A 21,421-nucleotide genomic window follows, 5' to 3' on the forward strand; every position below is an offset into this window, starting at 1 on the left:
AATATTTTTAAAAGGAGTGCGTTTGCCGTTTTCCCCTAGACGCACAGAAAAGCCCTTCTCAATGCAGTGTTTGACTATTGTTGACTTCCCATTCTTAACTTGCTTTTGGCTGTTAGGATGCGATGTGCCTACTGTGTAGCATCATTTACATATGCACAAATCTAAGCCTCAGAAGACGTGTTGGAGTGAAGAAGTGAAGAGATGTGTATTAATTTAATGTAGAGATAATTTGGTGGTGCAGGAGTCATCACCACTGTTGTGCATAAGGAAACCCCTTATGTGTCAGCTTCACATCAGGGCATCCCCTTACACCCCTAAACCATTCAAGGAAAATGTGAGCCGTTCTTCATCAGCAAGGAAAAAAGGAAGCATAGCACCATGATAGAGCATGCTGCCGATTACAACCCGTTGCCGCGGTTGCTATTTTTGGCTTGCATTCTCCAGCTTCTGCCTACCAAGATTTATGTGCTGTAGGCCTCTGTGCTCCCCTCACTGAAATGCATGCATCCCTGTACTGCTTGCGGTCCGCCTTGCACTCTCGTGACTGACGTACACAGTCTCTGTATCTTCCGGCTTGGAACTTCAGTGAAGAGAAGGCTTTGGCTGTCTTGATTTTCAGCTGCTACCATGCCTTGAGTTACTCTCTCTACTCTTTTGTATCAGTAAAAAGATTCATGTGTAATATCTTGACAAAAAGCAGCAACACAAGAAGTTGTTCGGATTTTTACATCTTTAAATTTAACATTAAGATACATAACATTTGAAGCACTTCTGCTTAGAATTTTATGACTGAAACAGTGAAACCAAACAATATAAAGATGATTTTCTCTCTTCAAGGGTTTCATTGGCTCTCCTGGAGAAGCAGGACAGATGGGACCTGAAGGAGAAAGGGTGACGTCATTTCCTTCCAATATTGCCTCTAACACATTCTCCTTGTGATCCAGTGGGGACCACAAACTCACATGTGTGGGGGGGAGTCTACTGAGTGAGCTCAGTCTAAGAGAAACCACCTGCTAGAAATGTTGGACTTTTATAAATTCTATTGCATTTTCTGTAAGAAACATGATATGAACATATATGGTTGGAGATTTTTAAGTTCAAGTTTTAAAATATATGTTAAAATATGAAAATAGGGCTTTGTGTAACCACACCCAGTCCTGATGAATATCATCCTCTCTGGGGATTATAAAGGACTGTAAGTCAAGGTGACATTGTCAAGTAGGGTGCTTTCCATATCAGTTAATAGACACTCATGCTGCACACCGCACCCCCGTGTCTGCGCTCTGTGCACTTGAACCCAGTGACCGAGCTTCTGGCAAGGGGGCTGGAGGTTAAAATACACAGACACACACAGACAGAGAGACAGCGACACGGGTCATCCTTGAATTCCCCAAGAATACCCCCTTTATTGTGTTCAGGGGTAGAATATATAGAGATAGCCACGCCCCAGCCAAACCCACCAGAAACCACTCTCCTGCCATCAGGAACTCCTGAAGGTCTCGTGCTCAGAGCAGCTGTAGGCACTCAGATCAGGGAATTACAAGAAATTCAGGATCTGGAGTCTCACTGCTCCCAACAACTTGGACTCAACGTAGATTGAAATGGGAAAATGTTAATAATCATTGGAATAGTACACGATTTATCAAATAGCCACACACACACACACACACACACACACACACACACACACACACACACACCACGATTAATAAAAATCCAGAGACAGATATTGGGCTTCAACCTGAAGACCTGAAAAGCAAAAAAGTTACTAGATCTTACCTCTACCTCAGTCTGAAATGGCAATCCTGCCTCCAGGAATTCTCAGAATGAGACTGAGCTGAAACCTGTCTCCTCCTGTTTTTTTTTTTTATATTAAAGATTTCTGTCTCTTCCCCACCGCTGCCTCCCCTTTCCCTCCCCTCCCCCAATCAAGTCCCCCTCCCTCGTCAGCCCAAAGAGCAATCAGGCTTCCCTGCCCTGTGGGAAGTCCAAGGACCACCCATCTCCATCCAGGTCTAGTAAGGTTAGCATCCACGAAACTGCCTAGGCTCCCTGTTTTATATTCCTCTCTAGTGCTGGGATTAAAGGCGTGCACCACTACCACCTGTTTCTATGGCAAAATAGTGTGGCCCCTGGGCTTAAAGGTGTGTGTGCCACCACTGCCTGGTCTGTAAAGCTGATCAAAGCAGCTGTTTTGCTCTCTGATCTTCAGGCAAGCTTTATTTAATAAAATACAAATGAAATACCACTACACACACTCTCACTCACACACACACACTTTTGTGCAAACACTTCATATAAATTAACTCCTGTAATGCCCACATAGCATCCTCATTACTGATTGAAAGAGTAAGACATATATACACAGCAAGTGATTCATCCCTGACCACATGCAGGAAGTAAGAATGCTTAGAATATGGCCACTGGGGCTCATGACAAGAAACCTGAAGCAAGGCTGGTGGCATCTTCATGAAAGATGATCTGGTACAATGAAAGAATCCTCTGGTTTCCCATACAATTGGAAGCTGGCAGTGCAGGGATTTGATTAACTTTGTTTATCTCAAAGCAGAGAAAGAAGACAGAGGAGGACACACATCCTGTTTTAGCTGTAGAAAATAAGATGTTCCTGTTCCCCTGGCTTGCCAGCATTGGTGGCAAGCCTACTCCTCACAAACAACTATTATTACCAAGGAAGGGAAGGACCCCATTTGAAAGCTTAGATGACATCAGGAATCTTTCGGGGGGGGGAGGAAATAATTGAATGTATTGTTAAATGAATGTGTTTAAGTTAAATGAATATATTGATGCTTTTCTGAATATTGCACTCATTTATATTTCACCAATTGATATTCAAGAAAAAGAGCTATGTTATTTAATGCATTCATTCAGCAGGTACTTACTTTTGACTTTTCTGTATTCTAGGGCATTCCGGGGATGCGTGGGAAGAAGGGTCCAAAGGGAAGACAGGTAACTTGGTCCATCCTCCTTGTGGTTCAGTAGAGTAGGGGGTTGGGATCTTGTCCACTTCTCCCTTCTTTGAATGTTCATGTCTCTGTGTTTGTTGTCATCCATTGATCTGTGCCACTTTAACGGTATACCAAATATTACTTGAGATGCTAAAGGAAATGTAGGTATAAAAATAGCTCCAAATGTAATGCTTCTAAGCCTTTGGTACAGCAGCAGAATAAATTGCTGTCTCCGTGGAGGGAAGATACAATGCCAGAACATACAGGAACAACTTAAACTGTGACAGAACTCAGCTTCAACCTGCCCTTGATGGGTAGACACCTTAAGTTCCACACAGAGGCATCCAACCATTTGACATCATGACATTGTGTTGCCGTCTATCAAATTCTCACTGGAGAAACACAGAAGTAACAAAAACATTGGAAAAAAACCTCTTAATGTTTTAAAGAAGCTTGCCATTTTGTAATGGGCTGTATGGGTGAGAGGGAGCCCCCAAACCCGGGATTGATTACCCCGAGTGACTTTCTTCTTGAATTTCTTATGTTTTCTGATTTTTTAAAAAAGCAAGGAATGCAAATTTCACTAGATAATATAATAATTTCTTGGGAGAATATTTTGATATTGATGAGATTTAATTCTTAATAAACGAAGAAACTAGTCCAGAGAATTACCCTGGCTGAGCTAACACAGCTACTTAGATACTTTCCTCCATTTATATTTTCCTCACCACTCTAAACTGGCTTTTAGGATGACAGTCTGTGCTGTACTGTGGCTGTGAAGGGGACAAAGGTCTTTTATAATAGTTTGACTCAAAATTTTGTTATTTACGAATACTATCTTAATGCCAGCAAAAATGGACCCATGTGTCTTACAGTTATATTTGCTCTAAGGATCTAAATCTGTTGCAAGTACATATATTTTAAAGCAACTGGACTCTGTGATTTTGGCAATATAAAGAATAGTCAAAAAATACCTATAATTACTTCATTTGCCATTTTCTCTTGGCCTTCTCAAACACTTCTTTTAGATTCAATATTATTGCTTTGGACAATTTTTTAAAAAATCACCTATGAATAAAAAGCCAAAGTTATTGGTGATATCACCTATTTGTAATATCTAAATTATTTAAAGCATTCAGCCTTCTGAGCTTTGTGATATTCTTTGAAAATAATTTAGGATAGATTCTAGAGTCAATAAGGCTGGGAAACAGGAGGTCTGAGATGTCAAATCACATCTAAAATGGATGAAGGATGAGAGGGAAGGGAGCTGGAGCCAGAATGTTAAATAAAGGAAAGAGAAAAGGGCAGTAGCGTTAAGATTGAGTGCAGCTGCGCTAGGCTATGGTTCTAGCAATTCCTGCTCTCCGTCCTCTACTCAGGCTACTTAAAAGAGGTATGATTTTTTTTTTCATGCTTGGTAGCCAAAATGTGGTAAAGTTGTTTGAACTTTTCACTTTGAAGACTTCAGCTTATTGAAAAAAAATTCTATCAAATTGTCAAGAGATGTAAAAGAAACTCAAATATTGTTTCCCTGCATCTATAATGAGCTGCAGAGCTGATCTCATCTCCAGCAGGAGCAAACCATCACTCCCATGTCATTTAAGGGGTGTAAGCAGCATTTTAAGTGCTTCGTGTGCTGTATTATTTAATCACACTCCATTTACGTGAATATGATATTATGTTCTCTGCATTTTAATCCCCATCCACACATCCTGACAGAAGCAGTCTCTATCATATTTCAAATTTCTAACCAAAATGTGAAGCTCTGGTGCTGTTCAAATGGACAGTGGTCCAGTCTCATCATTTACAGTCTTTCCCACTCTAGTCTATGGCTCTTCATTTTTTCTAACTTGTTCCTGTCAGCTTGATGCGAATAGAATAACCAAGCAAAATCATTTATAGTAATATAGATTTTCCCATGCTTAAAATGGTACATTACTCTTTAATAATTACTTTAAGCATTCAGAACCTTGAGATAAACCAGCAGATGATAGTTGTGATTGGAAAAGTGAAGTATTTTCTAAGTTGTATCATATATGACTTGGAAAATCACTAGTTTGAATGATTATTATATTTGATTTTATATGAATATTGACTCAGCCTTGGCATCAGCCACATATAGGAAGGTTCTAATTTCCTACTCCATAAATGATAAAAATTATCCAGAGAGATTTATAGACAGCTTTTGGTTGCTTACTCCTTAGAGAATTATAAAATTACATGATGGGTTCTGTTTAATTCAAAATGATAGGTAAAGGGGGCTGGAGAGATGGCCCAGCAGTTAGAGACACTGGCTGTTCCTTCCAGAGGTCCTGCTTTTGATTCCCAGCACCCACATGGCAGTTCACAACTATCTGTAATTCCCATCCCAGGGAATTCAACACCCCTTCTGGTCCTCAAGGGCACAGTATCATGTGATACACAGACATGCATGCATACAAAAGTCCCATACTCATTAAATCAAAGTAAATAAATAGTATTAAAAACAGCGTTCAAGAAAACGTAGAGAAATGTAAAATGCAATGCTTCACTATTCTTCACTTCATAAAACCAACGAAGGGTTAGTGCTTCAAAATGTAAGCATTTGTACAAGATTTAACTCCTGAGAATTATATTTGAAAAACACAGAAGTCCATTTTTCTTAACTATTTTTTATGGTAGGAAATTGTTTGATACTGTAACTTGTCATATTTGTTATATGTATTCTTTTTTATTTTGACCACAGAGTGGCCTGGCAATATGAGCAGTTACAGTTTAAGGTACAGCAGACCTCAGGCAGGGTTCAAACACCACCCCCGCTCCTCCCCCCCATGAGCAACGTATGTATCATTATTTCTGATGTTGTTACAAATCACATGTTTACTCGGCTGGCAAATGATCACTTACTTCCCTGAGTAAACTCAAACCATGAAATTAGCTGTAGGGAGCCAACTTAGTGACGTCTGGCTCTTTGTTGTTGTTGTTTGATGAGATCATAGGTTAAGAGGGAGATGAATCTCCTCTAGACTTTCTAAATATACAAGTGCTACTGAAATGAGCACGTTTTGGGAAGGACGTACTGTTTTGGTTATTCAAGAAATAATGACTTTACAACAGAGATAACTGTCATTTAGCTTCCTATTGTTTATTTTTAATTTAACATTTCTGTTAAATGTTACTTTTGCTCAAACCTTACTTCCTAGACACCACCTCCCGCCAGGGAAATCGTGTCTGTATGCAGTGTTTACATATTCAGTTGATATTTGCAACACAGGATTTCTTCAGCATTTTTTTAAAACCAAGTTTAGGACTTTGAAATAAGATCGTTGTTTTTGTTAGGAATTTGCTGTACTTCGGGGTCAAATAGTATTAAAATAGTTATTTTAGTAAATATAACAAGGCCTTGGGCTGTTGGTGCTTCCGGTTCGCTCTCCTTGCTTTCATAAACTGTTCCTGATTTCGGGATGGGGGGGTGAGGCTCATGCTAAGCCGTGCATTTAGTTAAAGACCTTGCGTATTGCCAGCCTCATTTAGCCGCCCTTGTGCTAACTCGGGTCCTCAAAATTCAGCTATTATAGTCCTTATCTTTTCCTCTCGTGTTCACATGTCATAATTAGATCAAAACTTGAAGACTAGAGGCTAGCCTCTGGAACTCAGAGTTCTATTAATAAAACTGCTATCTGAAGCCTGACGAGCCAGGAGATGAGCCCTGTGCTTGCGTTTGCAACTCTGGGGTCTGAATCCAAGGAATGTTCGTTCTCCAGAGATCTCAAATGGGGGAAACATCAAACAAGGTAGCAGGAAATATTTCTGGGTCAGACTTTTCAAAACCCCCACAGTGCTGTTCTGTGACACACAGTTTACTGTATATATGTGAGACACATTTTGGGACAGACCTGCGATGAATCATATTCTTTAAAGGCTCAAAGTAGCCATTGATTTGAAAAGTAACAACACTTAAGGAAAATAGTGGAATAAAAATAATGAAGAAGGCAGGCAGGACTTGCATATGTTTGAGAACAAAAGATTTCATGCATTATACTTAATTCCACATATTTTTCAGTGCAGTCCCCAAAGTTCATTTTGTAGGGCAGCAGTCGGGTGCTAATTCTATCGCTGCTTTTAGAAGACTTTGTGGGGCCACTGGCTCGATTTACCAACAGTAATGTTTATTTACTAAGCTGTGTGGCTTCAGCAATGTAAACCACAGCTGACTTTCCGTGACTAAAGACAAGTCTGAAATAGGAGATAACATTTGCTCTCCATAACACCCAGACAATAACCAGCAAAAAGAAAACAATTAAAAAAAAAAAACAGTGTTTTAGGCTGGGGAGTTGGCTCATTCATTAAGTGCTTTTCTTGCAAGCCTGAAGATCTGAGTTTGATCTCACAGTCCATGAAAAATGCATCTGCAGTTTAAGAGATGGTGAGGTGGGTGACAGAGACACACAGGCCTCAGGTGTGGGGGCCCACTAGTCTGGCCTCTGTGATGCAGCTCCAAGCCAAAGAGAGACTCAGTCTCAAGCAAAAGTGAGAGGGCACCTGAGTGCCCAGGTTGTCCTCTGACCTCCACACATGTGCTGTGGAGGCACACACCTGCATTTGTGTGCACACATGCACACGTGCACACACTCAGACACAGACGTTAAAATTATTTGAGATTTCTCGAACTTGAAAGAACTAGATTGCAAGTAATCAGACCCTATAACATTTAAAGGTCGAGAGTGTATGGCCACACTGGGCTTTACTCCTGGGAAAAGAAAATTGATACCTTTAAGGGATGTTTACTTTTCTAACTATAGAACAGGATTCCCCACCCCCAGACCGCATCTCATATAGCTTTCTCTTGGAGGAGTCTATTTAAAGTAAGCTATGTTTTGGCTTCTAACCCCAGGGTTAAGAGTTTCGGAGTAGAAGCGCTCTGCTGAGCATCTGTTATTAGTGTCTATGTTTAGCCCACAGCAATCTTAAAAACGTGGTGCACACTACCGTCTCAGCTGTGCACGCTCTCTGGAGAAGTACACACAGACTATTTACTCTGCTTCGGGAAAAATCGTAGTTCATTGGGCCATAAAGGAAAGGCTGAGGTGCTTTGATAGATTACCATTAATTTTCCACGCATTACTTCCTCATTAAGGAAAAGGTTATCTATTTTCTGGTTTCTACTTTATGAAGCTGTCTATTGCAGCCATATTTGGTTAACTCCTGTATGATGAGTGTAGAGTAATTCAGACTTTAGGACTTTGAGCTTGCTTCACCCACAGGGTTGGGAAAGGGACACCTACTGCTCCTTTGGAGAAAATCCAGACAGGGCATGATTCTACAGGGACGTGACATCAGCAGGTGGAGAGTCAGCTGGGTGATTATGTCCAGGGCTGATAACAGATGGAAAATGCAGAGGCTGATAGCTCATCAAAGGAAGAAGGATACGTGGCATATGGCAGGCGGGGCTACGTTTTCTTTGAGGGGAAACAGCAAGAGTGGCAGATGTTGTGTTCCAAGTATTTTTTTGAGATGAACTGAAGGACACTGGCAGTTCTCAGAATAGGAGCGTGAAGTGATGGCCATTCTTTGAGAACAAGACAGAAACAACTCCGAAAATGGAGGCATGGGCTATCAAAGCCTGCCTGGAATGACTCAAAGTCCCACTGAAGACTATTGTCAGTCTGCCCGAGGTGCCAGGCTTCACCATTGACCCGTGGATCCAACTGTCCTAGCTGTGTAGAAAAGGAGGCTGTGGAACATGGGTATCACAAAGCCGGCCACACTGCAGCCTGGATTTGTGGTGATTTTTCCCTCCATCGAGGACTTTTAAATGCTGGAAGTAGAGGTGTGTGTGTAGGATGCACAGAAGTAAACTCTGCAGTATGCTTCCTCTTTCTGATTCTAGAGAAATTATTCTGGTTTCATCTAAGAAAGATATACATCTCTATACACTGGTATGCCAGCTTAGTGTGTTTTTATCTATACAATTTATTATTACCATATTTTATTACCACTATTAATATTTTCTATTTATTTCTACTTTAAGTTGGATATATATTTAAACCTTATGCTAGAAATAAAAAGTGTATTATGTAGAAGTATTTTATTGTTTTATTTTTAATTCTGTAGTGAGTAGTCATCATAACCATTTGATGATTATTTTTCTTATTCTATACATATTACTTTTATGATTTCTTCGTAAAACTGGGAAAATAATTCTCTTATTGAACACTCTCAGCGAGAAGTTTTTCCTTGTTTACACATATCTAAACACACTACAGGTATCTGTGAGTGACCTCAACTGTAAATGCCACCTGTATATTCAAGCAGAAGTGACCTTTCGTGTTTGAAATTTTTCATGTTTGATAGCAATATCAGTGTTAGACTCAGGCAAAAGAGAAACTTATTCTTTGAGCTTTAGGAGGCTCTGCAGATCATAAACAAACACAAATGTATAGGAAAGGCAGCTGGTTGGCAAGCCATTCAGGATTCAGTACCCCATCCTACCATGGCATGCCCTATTATTTTAGATACCACTGTTGTTACAGTTGTTATCCATGCTATATGAGAAATAACTCCAAGTAGATGTCCTTAAACGATAATAAATATATGTTGGTATAGTTTCCTTAGTCAGGAACTTCAAAATGGCTTGTTTGAGTCGTCTAATTCATGAGCCTAAAGTTAAGGTTGGGTAGGGGTGTCATAGTCACTTAAGGCTTGACTGGGATGACAGGATCTACCTTTAAGGTAGTTTTCTTACAGGCTGTCTAGGTAGATGATAGTTGGGAGTGGGAGATCTGACTTCAGTAAGGCTCTGTGGGAGTCTTAATGTTGAGCTCTTCTCCTCCTGAGATGGGAGACATTGAGTGCAAAGTAGAGAGGCCACAGCATCTTCATTAGGACAGTTTCATAAATCACGTGCTACCACCTCTGTTTTCTGTGGGTGATCAACATCAGCCATGATTGGACATGGAAGGGGTCTGTACAAGAGCAGGAATAGCAAGTATCAAAGAACACTGAAGACCACTGAGACTTGCTGTCACCATCTAATATCACGTGGGCCTCAGAGACATTCTGAGCACGTCCTCTGTGAAGTCCTAGAAGGCCTGAGGTGACATTAATGTTGTAGATATAAATGGATTAAAATTACAATGAGGATTTGGTCATACAGAAGAAAAACGGTAAAGAGATGTGTTCAACTAATTGTATAATTGAGTAGAGTGGACTTTTACACCTTGAAATTGTGGTTATCAATAATTGAAAGCTTATGTTGGCTGGTTCCCATCTGTACTCTGATTTTTTAATCCCATGAGTCATAAAATTAATGTAATAGTAGCAATAAATACTCTTACAAATTCATGAAAATTTAGAATCTATCAGAAGCTGATATTTTAAACCTGGATTTACATGGATACTACATGCAAATTGTCTTCAAAATGTTATCATTTACCCTCTCCATTGGAAAATAGATGAACAGAAATGCTAGCATGATACAACTTTAAGGATACAAATTTCATAAGATTAAGGCAAAACTGTTAAAGGTAAACAAAATTTTGACCTGTTTAGCTTTGATGTTCATTGACTTGAACATGCACTAAAACAGAGCAGAAAATCCTCAAGCCTGTGTTAGGCTTACGACTCTAGAGATAGTGAGCAGACTTAATGACCCATAACAAAGTGCATGAGTGAGGATTTATCGTCTCTGCTTACAGGTTAGACTGGCAGTTCTATTAGTTTCCTATTTCTGTTGCTGCATAACAAGTACTGCAAGTATGGCAGACTGAATTCCATGGTGGGGATCCAGGCTCTGCTTAGCAGAACCCTGTGCTCACACCATCAGGTAGCGTTCAAGATGCCATTGGAGGCCAGACTGGCTGAAAGTCTGTATCCAAGCTCATTCCAGTTCTGAGAAGTTATTCTGTGGAGCTAGAGAATTGAGGGCTCTGGGTTCTTTCTAGCTTTGGGGCATAAGCCACCATCAGGTTCTATAGTCTATCAGTTTCTTGAGGTCAGCCACAACTGTGAGATTCTCCACCAGAGCTAACTCATCAGTCTGGTCAGGGATATAGCTCTTTTCACGGTATTAAGAGCTTTCCATAGGTTGTGTAGTATAACTATGCAGTTATATCTGTCACTGTTGCTTTGTACTGTCAGCAAACGCTGTCTGGCTAACGAGTGCTGAGGAGATCCACTCATCTCTATCTCCCAGTGCCGGAATCATAGACATGTGACACCAAGCTCAACTTTTCACACCGGTGTTGGGAATCTGAACCCTGATCCTTTTGCTTTGCATCAAGCACTTCATTGACTGAGCCATGTCTGGAGTCCTAATTCTCTGTTTTCAGGACAGCTTATTGAACTATAATTCACATAACACAAAATTCACTCCTTTAAATTTGATATATAATTTGATAGGTTTTGGTGCATTTAGAGTTGGGCATTCATTGAGCTTTCTAGTTTTAGGATATTTTCAGCAACCCCTCCCAAGGCAGCCCAATGCTCCAAAGCACATCCATTCCTCCTGGCACGTCCACATCCCCACTTTGTCTCTCTGAATTTGCCTGCTCTGGACATTTTACATAAAGAGAACCACCCACTACATCCCATCTTCCTAATTATCTCACTGAGGAAAAACATCAATTATCTCTAACTTATCAAATTCATGGCAATATTTTCCTCTTTTGTTTTCACTACCTGACTGCCATAAATATTTTCAAATATAATGCATTAGCTCATTGTACTGGCTAGTTTTATATCTGTTTGACACAAGCTGGCGTCATCAGAGAGGAAGGATCCTCCGTTGAGAAAATGCTTCTATAAGATCCAGATCCTCAGTTGAGAAAATGCTTCTATAAGATCCAGCTGTAAGGCATTTTCTTAATTAGTGATCAGTTGGGGAGGAGGAGGGCCCAGATCGTTGTGGGTGGGGTCATCCCTGGCCCAGTGGTCCTGAGTTCTATAAGATAGCAGGCTGAGCAAGCCATTAACAGAAGCCAATAAGCAACATTCCTCCAGGGCTTGGGCACCAACTCCTGCCCCCAGGTTCCCGTGCTCACTGCTTTTGGTAATGAATTGTTATATGGAACTGTGGGTGAAATAAACCTTTTCCTACCTGGGTTGCTTTTGGTCACAGTGTTTCATCACAACAGTAGTAATCCTGACTAAGACCCTCATGCTGAAACTTGGTGATGTATTACAGAGTTATAAACATTTTGACACCAGTTTGATCTCCCAGGACAGTGAAAATGGGATCATTACTTGAACTTCTACTGATACTAAAGGAATGTGGTTACACTATGTTCAACTACACAGTTGTTGATTTTATCCTCAAATTAAAGAATAAGAACAACTTTTTTTTTTAGAAGTTAACTGTGTTTTAGGAGAATCATCTATTTCTTTTTCTGCTGTTAAACTATCTTCAAAACATCTTCACATAGGTACTGGGGAAGCCAATGATTTGAAGCATTCTTTTAAATAGAATATATAATGCTGACTTGCCCAAATCAATAAGTTATGAGTCTAGTCGTATTTTCATTTTGTTTGACATGAATTTCAAAATGAATACATCTAAGTATTGTGATGGTAAACAGTATAACCTGTCTTTGCCAAATAGTCTTTATAAAATAGGAACCTTAGGGATGGTGGTATGGATCAGTGTGTAGACGCATGCTTTGTGCAAGCCCAGTGACCTGAGTTTGATACCTGGAACCCACATGAAGGGAGAAGGAGGGCACCAATTCTGCAGACAGGTCCTCTGCCCACCACATATGCACCATGGCATGTATGCCCCACTCACACTCTAGAAACACAATACATGTTCAGACCCAAATAATGTTGATGATCATAGTGATGATGAAGAAAACTTCCTAAAAGTGCATTTTAAAGTTCAGAAGAATTAATGGTACATCATTATAGAAAAGCTTTCATATGTAGTGGTCAGTAAGTAGCTGGGTATTGAGTTATTCTCTGATAGAGTTCATGGTGGGAGAGTTTGTTGCCTTGCCACCCCTCCATGCTTTTCCACGTGGAATTCTCAGGAGACAGTTCACACTGTAAACCCCTTTCGTGTGCACCGTTCAGGTGTGTTGCTCCTTCCCTTGTAAAATCATACTTAAAAGACTGAGTTTTCATATTTATCCTGTAATAATGAGCTATTAGATTTAGCATCGTGAAAAGATTCTGAAATTAGACTACCTTAGTTTGCAGCCTAACCATGAGCCAAGAACTTACCTTCCCTGTACTTTAATTTCTTTAGATACAAAAAGAAGACATTAGGATCCATGAAATAGACCTGTTCTGAAGATTAAATGTACATAAATTACACTGTGTCTAAAGCCCAAGATAAGGAAAGTGCTTGCTAATTGTCATCTCTGGTTTAGGGCCAGGGACCACATGGGACAGCAAAGGGAGCTGATGAATTATTCACTCTTGCATATGTTCCCTCTCATTCAGTGACTAGGTAGTGACAAAAATTCTATCTTTGCTATTTTACTCTTCTTTGTATATTATGAGGTATATGAAATAATGTTTATTAAAATATAGAAATGTGCTGTTTTTAAAAATTATTGAAACAATCCAAAGACTGGATGCAGATAAGGGTTTAAGAAATTGATGTTCTTCCTGTTTTATTGTGTGTGTGTGTTTGTGTGTGCATATGTGTGTGTGTGTGTGTGTGCTCAGACATATGCACTCACATATATGGAAGCGAGCAAGAGGTATCATTCTCAGTGGCCATCTGCCTTGGTTTGATTTTGTTGTTTGAGACAGGATTGCACATTGGCCCGGAGCTCACCAGCTTAGCTAGGCTAGCTGGCCAGGGAGCCTCAGGAATCTGCCTATCTCTGCCTCCCCAGCACCAGGAGTGTGCACCACTGTACCACCGTGCCAAGGCTTTTTCACATGGATTGACGCAGCCTGCATCCTGTCAACTTACTGTGTCCTCAGACCCAAGGAATACATAGTTTTCTGTTACAAAATTCTTGACCTCAGCACTCTGCATCCATGTTACAGTTGTGTAGCTTGATCTTCTGTGAGACTCTAGCAGTGGGAACAGAGCCTGTCTCCAACTTTTTTACTGACTTTGGAAACCCTAGTCCTCATACTGGGTCACTATGCCCAGCCTCAATACATGGGGAAATGCTTAGTCTTACTGCAGCTTGATATGTCATGTTTTGTTGATACCCATGGGAGACCTGCCCTTTCCTGAACAGAAATGGAGGCAGAGTGGACTGGGGGAAGGGAACAAAGGTGGGTGAAGGTACTAGAAGGAGAGGAGGGAGGGAAAACTGGTGAGATATACAATAAATAAAAGAAAAAAGTTATAATGAAGAAAGGGAAAAAAAAGAAACCAGTGAAACGAGCTCTCTGTATATTTCAGCTTTGATGGCGGCATTCTTCCTTTCTCTGCAGGGTTTTCCGGGTGACTTTGGAGACAGAGGCCCTGCTGGTCTGGATGGTAACCCTGTAAGTACCTTGTGATGGGTCCAGCCTGACATTCGAGCATCACTCACGCTCTGTAGCAAGTGCATTGCATTCTTGTGAGCATGTTTACAAACAGCAGAGCCGCACAGTCTCCATGCCTCCATGCACACTCTAGTCTGTCAGTTCTCAATATGAGAAATAACCCCAGGTTGTTTGGGAAAACCCCCATCGTGACAGGTAGTCATTAAAATGAACCACTTTAGCCATGTTTGGGTGAGTTGGATAAATATGACCAGGACGCTGACCTTCATACGTGAAGGCTCTAACCATGCTGCTCAATTATGGACAGAGGTCTTCCACTTGGGGTCATTCGTGTGTCACTGTTCAGACTGGAAAACATTCCATAATGTTTCCATAATAACACATCACATTATGATTTTTCTGATAATGAAATCAAGTATTATTTATGTTTTAACATAAATATAAAGGTAGAGGGATAAAGCATTATTTTTTAGCCATCTGAAGAAACTCTTCTAAACTCTATACCCTGACCACCTATCTTTTCATGCAATACACAGACCAGTATTTCTGTAATGTTGATTACTGATTGCATCTTCTTCTTTTATGAAGTATTTAGAAGACATAGAGAATTATATGCCCTAAACTAGAGGGCAGTTCTAACATCTCAAAGCACATTTGTAAGAATAAAGTAATTTATGCTTTTCGATGGAAGTTAATTTTGAAATTACTTCCTGGAAATGTGGCATCGTTTCAGAAAACCCCTCAGCAGATTGGAATCATAATGGATGCACTTTTTATTTTTTCTTCCATCATAGGGGCTTGTAGGTGGCACTGGGCCTCCTGGATTTCCTGGTATTAGAGTGAGTATCACTAAATGTCATCCCTATGAAGTGGTTTAGTGTATAATTTAAATTTCTAGATGTGCTTTAAAAGCTTGGTCAAATGAGTTTTCGTGTCATTGATTAAACATATTTCTCAAACTAGGAAAATTAGGCTAGTAGAATGAATCAAAAAGGTAATTGTTGCTTTCATGGTAAGCTAAAAATGGTTTTATTCTATAGATTAATGTACATATACATGGATAAATTTGTAACTGCCTTGTTAAAGGACATTAGTGAGACTCAGTTTCTTCCAAAATATAAAATATTGAAGAGCCACTTACTGTGGGAGTCATCTTTACTACCCAGTTGAAGACCAACAGATGCCAGTTTTTCTACTACTTGTGGTTTTCCATGCTGTTGGCCGCCATAATGTGATTTCTTAACTACTCTAGTGCTATGCTCACCTTTGAGTACGGCAGGCATGGTTGAAAAGCCCAGAACTCAGTCCTTTCTATAACGCAGTCATGTGAGCTCTTCTGAATTGGCTGCTGGCTCCTTTGTCTAACATAATGAAGACATGCTTTTGGTGTCTTTCTTTGAATCAGAAGTTTATAGCTTTATGGGCTCCTCTTTCCTTCACCCTGGTGCTAAACCCCAGGTACCCTCATTATGTTCCCATGCATCTTCTGTCTGTTCCACATTCTCCCAGAAGGGTCTCATGTAGCAAAGGACCTTCGGATTCTTCTGATGAGCTGAAACTTTCCAAAAGTCAGCATGCATTACTGTTTAGAAGGCTGCAATTTTTCAGGATAAGGATTTGACACACGGTTTCTGGTGTGCCAATACCATGGTTCTGCAGTTGGTCCCCCATCTTCACCACATACTCTTCAGCTTTAGTGAGTTCTTCATAGCCTTTTTCCCAATATCTTCTGGTCCTAGTGATATTTCTTCTAGAGTCACAAAAATAGTAAAATCATTCATTCAAAACACACTCATCTCAAAATGCCAGATGAAGCATCTTGAGACAAATTTAAGACAAAATTTAAGAATGCTATATTGTCTGTGGAAAAAATGGCACAAAGCATGTCTTTTTGTTTGTAAAATGTCTCTCCACCATTAGATAATTTCTGAATAATTCCCAAACACAGAAATGTAATGTGTTTTTAAAACTAAGGTAAGCTTTAAAGCTAAGAACTTTGAATAAAGTAGCCACTGTAGTCGCATGAGCGATGGCTTCCTATTGGCAAAGTTGGGATGGCGAGCAGTGATGTATTGCTCTTGAATATTTGTGAAGCTGGAAAGCAGGACCTTGGCTGCTCGCAGTCCCGTATATTTCAGGATTAAACATGTAGGGAATAATTTGTCTCCAATGTACTTCACAAACCCTAAGGCTCTTCCAAAAGAACCAGTGTCATGTTTTCCGTTCTGAAATCTGTATCATATAAATGTAGACTACTGTCCATGCAGTGAGGAAATGTTGGAAACTAGAACTCCAGAAATTGCCATGTAAAATAAAAATATATTTTAAAGTTAATTCCTTCAGTATCCACTCTACATTTGATATCGAGACTATTACATCACAGTTATTAGGGTGAGTCTGGGATGGGTGGAGGATGGCACACACGTCTGCTCTCCGCTAGTTACTCATTAAGAGACTCGGGGAGACTTAGGCTAAAAGCATTTGGTACTGGTCACTGTATTTTCAAAGACTCGGAACTTGTCATGAGGAAGAGCATCCTGGCTGAGTGTAGGATGTAGAGGAGGAAGAGGAAAAGGAGGAAGTGGATAAACACAGAAGGGGATCAGGACGTGTGGTGGATATGGCCATGATACTAGCTAAACTGAGTGATATTTTTAGAATCTCAGAAACAGAAGTTTTTGTTTGGTTGTTGCTTTACTTTTGGAGACATGGTTTCTCTGGATGAGAGCTAACAAGCTCACTGTGAAACCGAGGCTGCCCAGGCTCTTAAGTGCTGGAGTTACTGGCACAGCCACTACACCGAGCTTTGAACTTTTGTTCTCTGTTGATTTAGAGCTGTCCTCTCCCTTTGTCGCTAAGCTGCTCAGGCTGACCTTGAATTCTCCAATCCTCTCGCGTCACCCTTCAGAGTATCAGGAGGTGTAGGCATTTGATAGGCGTGGCTACACAGACAACGGTCTTAGTATTTGGAAACTTTTGTCAGAGACTGAACCAAAGTGATTATCAGGACAGGGAGTGACAAGGAAACCAGGAGAGTTGATGAGAAGTAAATTGGGTCACAATCCAGACACCTATCCTCTCCTGCCCAGCTATTGGCCATTCTGCTCTTTATGAAATCAAACAGATGGTGCCTTAGGCAGAGGAGGTAAAACAGAGACACATCTTCACAGTGTACAAAAAGATCATCCCCCAACAGCTAACTCATGAATAAAATAGAAAACTGATGGTTGATTAGTGTATTTGACTATTGGAGGGGAACTTGGCACTGAAATATTTCTACAAGCTGTTACCCATCTGAAAAATGCTGCCAAGTGGATGACATGGGCAGAAAATATACAGAGCTCAGAGTATGGAAGGGTCTGATTAGAGTAGACTTGGGTAGAATCAGGAGGCATCAAAAGAAAGACAAGCTGCTTAGAGTTTTAAGAGTTGAGTATTGTTTTAAAACAGAAGGAAAGTTGCTGAAGTGGGCAAAATGCTTTCATTTCATCAATGTTTTTAGCTGCACCACACCCTCTTTCTAGTTCTAATGAGCACTTAATGATACCCTTCTTACCTTTTCCCAGGGAAGTGTTGGTCCTGCAGGACTGATTGGACCCCCAGGAGCTCCTGGCTCAATGGTATGGCTCTATTTGCTTATTGATACTTCTCTTTAATTTATCCATGATGTCACAAAATATCACCCTTTGTATTTTTAGGGCCTCTCAGGAAATAGAGGACCACCTGGAATCAAAGGTGATAAGGTGATTTCAATATTAACATTATCACAGAGATAATTCCTCACCCCAGCTGGTTACTTTGTTCATGTCAACAGAAATTATTAAGTATTTTGTTTTTATTTAGAGGGTATAATTTGTAGTTTACTAGTTTTCTAAGAAGTAGGGAAACCTATAGAGCTTCTTCTATAATGAATAAGTGCCTTCCTGTGTATTTACCATGCATATAATGCATTGTCTTTCTGTGATACTGTGCTTCTAGGGCGAGCAAGGCATCACGGGAGAGCCAGGAGAACCTGGGTATCCTGGAGACAAGGTATCTTTATACCACTCACTTAAAAATGAAGAACCAAAAACATTGATTCAAAGAAAAGGAGTACTTATTACTTCAGCCATGCATTTTTAAGGATATGATATTGATCTGATTTTTAATTCTAATATATACCCATCAATATTTTAGAAGTATACAAATAGAAAGATTTCTTTAATATAATATTTCTCTCCTAATTTCTTCTCCTAGGGCACCATCGGGTCACCAGGACCTCCAGGGATAAGAGGAAAGTCGGGACCTTCAGTAGGTTTGCACCTTCACTTTGTTTCCTGTGATAAGCAGAGTCTTGGTGCTTAATGGTGTTAGAACGATCTAGGATGTGAGGTAGATGCCTACCAGCCCTACGTTCTCTCCTCAGTCTTAGAGGATCGCTGGCCCACAGGTTCTCAGCATGACTTCCCTAGCATGACTCCTACCCTAGGTCAACGACAGAGTCATAAAGAGAGTGAAGAAAGTTTAAGTCAATATAGACCTCTGAATGTTTAAATTGATAATGGTCTTACCTAAGTCTAATTCTTTATGAAGTGCCAGGCAGTGTTATAAGGGTTATATATCTGATTCAATAGTCACAACAATCCTATGAAGTTGGCACTATTTATTTTATAGGTGAAAGATGCTGAGACAGAGAGTTTATTAACTTGTATGAGGTCCACAGTCAGTCAGTGGACACCTGAGCAAACCTAGGTAATGAGACATGCCACAGAACAGGCTCCTAGTCATGACACTGTGCTGGTTTAGGGCTTAATATTTTAAGGCTGTTTTAAGATGTTAAATCCTAGCATGCAGCGGGTTGATCTCTGAGTTCGAGGCCAGCCTGGTATACAGCGTGAGTTTCAGGACAGTCAAAGATACACAAAGAACCCCTATCTCAAATAAACAAATAAAAAATAAAACATCAGTGTTGCTTATATCTATAAGTAAGTGGTTATAGATAGAAAAGTGAATATAGAATTAAATACACAATAACGTATTGAAATGATGTTTTCTTGAGCACTTTACTGTGCCCCCTCTGATTCCAACCCTTCTCTCAGGAAGCAAGGTTACTCTTCAGAACCTCGCATAATCCATCCAGAACTTTACAAATATTTCTCAGGAATTACTTAATCCAAAGAATATTTTTGGGGGTCTGTCCAATGACATGCCAATGGATGACCTATTTTCATTTTCATTACTCTAATTAACCACGTGCTCAAAGCTCCTGCCCTGAAGTTGGATCTCAAAAGCTCTTCAGTCCCTAATAGGGCAGGAGAGTCCGTCAAGAAGACAGCCAATGAATTGAAGGAACCAAAACTGAGCAACAGGGACTTCCTGGTGTCTGAGGTGATGGGAAAGAATGCTAGAGCCTTTCTTTTTCTTCCTTTTTTATATTTTGAAGGGTTTTCAAAATCCTTTGATAGAAGCCAGTTATCTAACTGAGATACTGATAAATAAACCCAGCGCTATTCTCACATGCCCTACAGTTCATATTGTCAGAACACAAGGGGCAAATTCAGGCTCACATAGCCTAATCACTGTTGAGTCACTCAACCTCTGACCCAATTCATTTCATAGAATGCTCATAGCAGCAGAAATGAGTAACGAGACTAAGAGATAAGAGCATGGGTTTAAGACCGAGCTCTGACGTTTGATCTTCTATGACTTTGGGTAGCTAATAATCACAATAGCCAATTTCGTGTGTTTAAGATGAAAGTCAGATTATTTCAGTGCTTGTGAGTATTTTTCTCATTTACTGAGACTTTGCTGTGTGTTGCCACTATGTCTGAGGTCTAAATGAAGAGAAGAGTATTTTATATTTGACATACTAACCTAATTATTTGTTCATAAAAGAAATCACAACAAATACTAATGGAAGTTACTTACGGTGAGGGATGAAAATTGTCTGAATAAGTTTTCCTGACTCATTGTCCATCTTTCTGTACTATTCTAATATAATAATTTAATGTCAATGGGAATTCCATTAGCAGAGAGATGGTTGATCTTTTTTTTTTTAACCAAACTTTGAAAAACATATGCTTTGAGCTCAAGACAGTTTAGACCCTCGGTTGATTTTATCAAGGGCTGGGGATATGACTGAGCAAGTAAACTATTGGCTGTGCAACCTGAGGGCCTAAACTCAAGCTCAGCAATGTTGCATGTGTGCTGTGATCCGGGTGGCGGGGGAGAAAGAGGGTCTGGGGCTCGTTTGCCAACCAGCCTAGCCCCAAGTCAGTCAGCAAGACCCAGGTCCCCATGAGGGACCCTGTCTCAAAAGATACGGTGATGATGCCTCAGAATGACACTCAAAATTGATCTCTGGCCCGCACACACATGCACACCCACACATGCACGCACGTGCGTGTGCTCGTGCATGTACTCACTCATGCACAAACATGCATGCACATGCAGTCTTGCACACACATGCATACCCATATGAACACACACATAAAATATATTAGTGAAAGAACCTTTTCTTTGGTGCCTAAACTCCTTCGTATCCTACTAATACCAAGGTATTTGACATGAAAAACTTCTCCAGTAAAGATATGAGACTCCTATTTTGTGAAAAAATTTTACACAGAATCAACCTACTACCACACATGCTCATACAAGTTTGTGCCTACCTAACAGCTTCGTCTGCTGCTGTGGCCGGAATGACTCCTGAGGGTGTCTTCCTTGGTCCTAGATTTAGTTTTCTGTCATCTTGGATTTTACTGGTTGCTATAGTTGCTTCCAAGTGGATCTGAGTTATAACATGAAAGAATATTTTCCAGATGTAGGCACAGCCTGATGGGGAAGGTGTGTGCCTTCTGGAACAGGGAGGGCTTTGTTCAGTAAGTTCAGAAATCAGGGAAAGCTACCCCTCTGGAAGGGTCAGGAACTCTCCTCCCCCGAGAGAGAGAAAGCAAAGACTATTGTGTTCTTAGCAGTTGGGTGTGTGTGTGTGAGAGAGAGAGAGAGAGAGAGAGAGAGAGAGAGAGAGAGAGAGAGAGAGAGAGAGAGAG

The 21,421-nt window shown here is 40.3% G+C and overlaps 1 protein-coding gene across 2 annotated transcripts in view; it reads left to right on the plus strand.

Annotated features, from left to right (window-relative positions):
• Col24a1 (collagen type XXIV alpha 1 chain) overlaps nucleotides 1-21,421 on the plus strand; it is a 234,275-nt gene that overhangs the window by 45,780 nt on the left and 167,074 nt on the right. For both annotated transcript variants that reach the window (XR_007595037.1, XM_050160215.1), the window contains 8 exons: nucleotides 838-891; nucleotides 2,923-2,967; nucleotides 14,340-14,393; nucleotides 15,188-15,232; nucleotides 17,960-18,013; nucleotides 18,092-18,136; nucleotides 18,372-18,425; nucleotides 18,630-18,683. Coding sequence is in view for 1 of the 2 variants with exons in the window: in XM_050160215.1 (XP_050016172.1) it covers nucleotides 838-891; nucleotides 2,923-2,967; nucleotides 14,340-14,393; nucleotides 15,188-15,232; nucleotides 17,960-18,013; nucleotides 18,092-18,136; nucleotides 18,372-18,425; nucleotides 18,630-18,683 (405 nt within the window). In the remaining variant the exon portion in view is untranslated. The remainder of the gene's footprint in view (nucleotides 1-837; nucleotides 892-2,922; nucleotides 2,968-14,339; nucleotides 14,394-15,187; nucleotides 15,233-17,959; nucleotides 18,014-18,091; nucleotides 18,137-18,371; nucleotides 18,426-18,629; nucleotides 18,684-21,421) is intronic.

This window comes from Alexandromys fortis, unplaced genomic scaffold, assembly GCF_014885135.2.
Source record: "Alexandromys fortis isolate MF-2015 unplaced genomic scaffold, M_Fortis_MF-2015_v1.1 scaffold_124, whole genome shotgun sequence".
NCBI lineage: Eukaryota > Metazoa > Chordata > Mammalia > Rodentia > Cricetidae > Alexandromys > Alexandromys fortis.